Source organism: Tachysurus fulvidraco, chromosome 16 (genome assembly GCF_022655615.1).
Source record: "Tachysurus fulvidraco isolate hzauxx_2018 chromosome 16, HZAU_PFXX_2.0, whole genome shotgun sequence".
Taxonomy (NCBI): domain Eukaryota; kingdom Metazoa; phylum Chordata; class Actinopteri; order Siluriformes; family Bagridae; genus Tachysurus; species Tachysurus fulvidraco.
Genome location: NC_062533.1, coordinates 21,774,551 through 21,777,050, shown reverse-complemented (window position 1 = coordinate 21,777,050; position 2,500 = coordinate 21,774,551). Strand labels below are relative to the sequence as shown.

At 42.4% G+C, this 2,500-nt stretch overlaps 1 protein-coding gene across 5 annotated transcripts in view; it reads right to left on the bottom strand.

Moving 5' to 3' along the window:
* The window catches only part of LOC113638744 (pleckstrin homology domain-containing family G member 3), a 42,751-nt gene that overhangs the window by 31,909 nt on the left and 8,342 nt on the right, over positions 1-2,500 (bottom strand). For all 5 annotated transcript variants that reach the window (XM_047801760.1, XM_047801762.1, XM_047801763.1 and 2 more), the window contains exons 3-4: positions 711-811; positions 347-416 (exon numbers count right to left, since the gene is read on the bottom strand). In XM_047801760.1, coding sequence (XP_047657716.1) covers positions 347-416; positions 711-811 — 171 coding nt within the window. The remainder of the gene's footprint in view (positions 1-346; positions 417-710; positions 812-2,500) is intronic.

The window sequence follows — 2,500 nt, the reverse complement described above, 5'->3', positions numbered from 1 at the left end:
ACACACATATATACATCTACACACACACCTACACACACACAGACACACATATATCCACCTACACACACACACAGACACACATATATACATCTACACACACACACCTACACACACACACCTACACACACAGACACACATATATACACCTACACACACACACCTACACACACACAGACACACATATATACATCTACACACACACACACCTACACACACACAGACACACATATATACACCTACACACACACCTACACACACACACACATAGACACACACACACACGTTCATGCATACAGAGAATGATCAGAATGGAAACTTTAAACATAAATAAATATTAAAAACCAACCTTTAGTACAAAACACCTAGCGATGGCCACCGGGTCATTTTTACACAACTCCAACTCCTGTAACAGTTCACTGAACAACACACACATGCACGCATGCACACACACACACACACACACACACACACACACACACACACACACACACACACATTAATGAAGGTCATCTTTATCATAAGTCAAAATCAGGAAGAAATATGTGACTGTGTGTGTGTATGTGTGTGTGTGTGTGCGTGTGTGTGTGTGTGTGTGCGCGCATGTGTGTGTGTGTAGGTGTATATATGTGTGTGTGTGTGTGCGCGCGCGCATGTGTGTGTGTGTGTGTGTGTGTGTGTGTGTGTTCAATAAATATCTAAATATTTCTGACCTATTGAACTCGTAGATGTCCTCAATGTTCCCAAACAGAGCACACACCTGTTCAGGGATGATGGGGAGGTCTGCAGTGTCTATAATGTGAGCCAGATAGCCCTGAACACACACACACACACACACACACACACACACACACACACACACACACACACACACAGTGTTAGATTTATTAGCAATAAGAAATCACTTGCTTATTATCCAGTTAAGGCCATTATTTATTTCTTTATTTATTTATTTATTTATCCTAACACATATTAGTAATAAATGTAAAGATTACATTTTGACTTTATAGTATGAAGATCTTTACATCTTTACATCTTTACATCTTTACATCATTACATCATTACATCTTTACATCATTACATCATTACATCTTTACATCATTACATCATTACATCATTACATCATTACATCATTACATTACATCACTCCATCACTAACACACCTTGGCATCACTACAGGTAAAGGGCAGATCTCACATGTTTTATGAATTAAACGTCATAAAGTTAAATCCTATAAAATATTTGAGGTGATGTGTTTCAGTTCCTTTCAGCTTTTTGTTTCATGGTGTATAACGACACAAGACAACACTTCACATTATTCCCAAACTCCTTCACCACAGTCAATCTTCCTCTTGACCTCTGACCTGCAGCTCCAACATCCTTTACCAATATAACCATCTCCCTCCTCTGTCTGACCTACAGCACATCTCACTGCTGTCATTCTCCTCTCATACACATCTGATGTACTTCTCTGTCACTCCTGACGTCCTCCTACAGCACCGTAGCTCCTCTCTCACCACCCTGTCATACACTTTCTCTACATCCACACAGACACAGTGAAGCTCCTTCTCACCATCTCTGTACTTCTACATTCTCAGAGCACAAACTGCCTCAGTCGTGCTCTTTCTGGGCATGAAGCCATTCTGCTGCTCACAAATCTCCACTTCCTTCTCTAGTCCTCTTCCTAGCCCAGCTCCCACTGCTCTTTCCCATAGCTTCATTGTGTGGCTCATTAACTTTATACCTCTGTAGCTGCTACAACTCTGAACACCACCCATGTTCTTACAGATCCATTCCTCAGGCATCTCCTCACTCTCTAAAGTCCTGTTAAACAGTCGAGATAGAAACCCCACTGCTGTCTCTTGTAGACACTTCCACACCTCCACAGGTACGTCATCTGGACCAACAGGCTTTCCACTCTTCATTCTCCTCAGATCCTTCCTCACCTCATCCTTTATCTTTCCTATTTCCTGCTCTTCTTCCCATCTTTCCTTCTCATTTTCCTCATTCATCAGCTCCTTAAAATAACCCTTCCATCTTCTCTGCACTCTCTCCTCACCTGTCAGCACCTTCCCATCTCTATCGCTCGACCTCACTAAACTGTACAAGTCCTTCTCACCTTCCCTCGTGTCTAACCTGGCATACAGCTCAGTGAATGCTTTCTGTTTGGTCTTCATCACGTCCCTCTTCACTCTGCACTGTGATTCCTGTCTTCTTTAGTTAGTCTCCTCCTCTGAATGCTGTCCTGTACCTTCTTGTTCCACCACCATGTTTTCTTATCATCTTTTCTCCATCCAGAGGACACACCTTGCTCCCTCCTACACGTCTCCCTGATTACTTCTGCTGTAGTTTACCTGTCATCTTATCTATATTTCCTCTCCTCTTCCTCCTGACCACCAGAGACATCTTACACATCACATCTGGCTACACTCTGTGCAGTTACTAATCTCTCTCAGAGTGCCTCGTCTATATAGAATGTAGTCTACCTGCGTACTCTTACCTC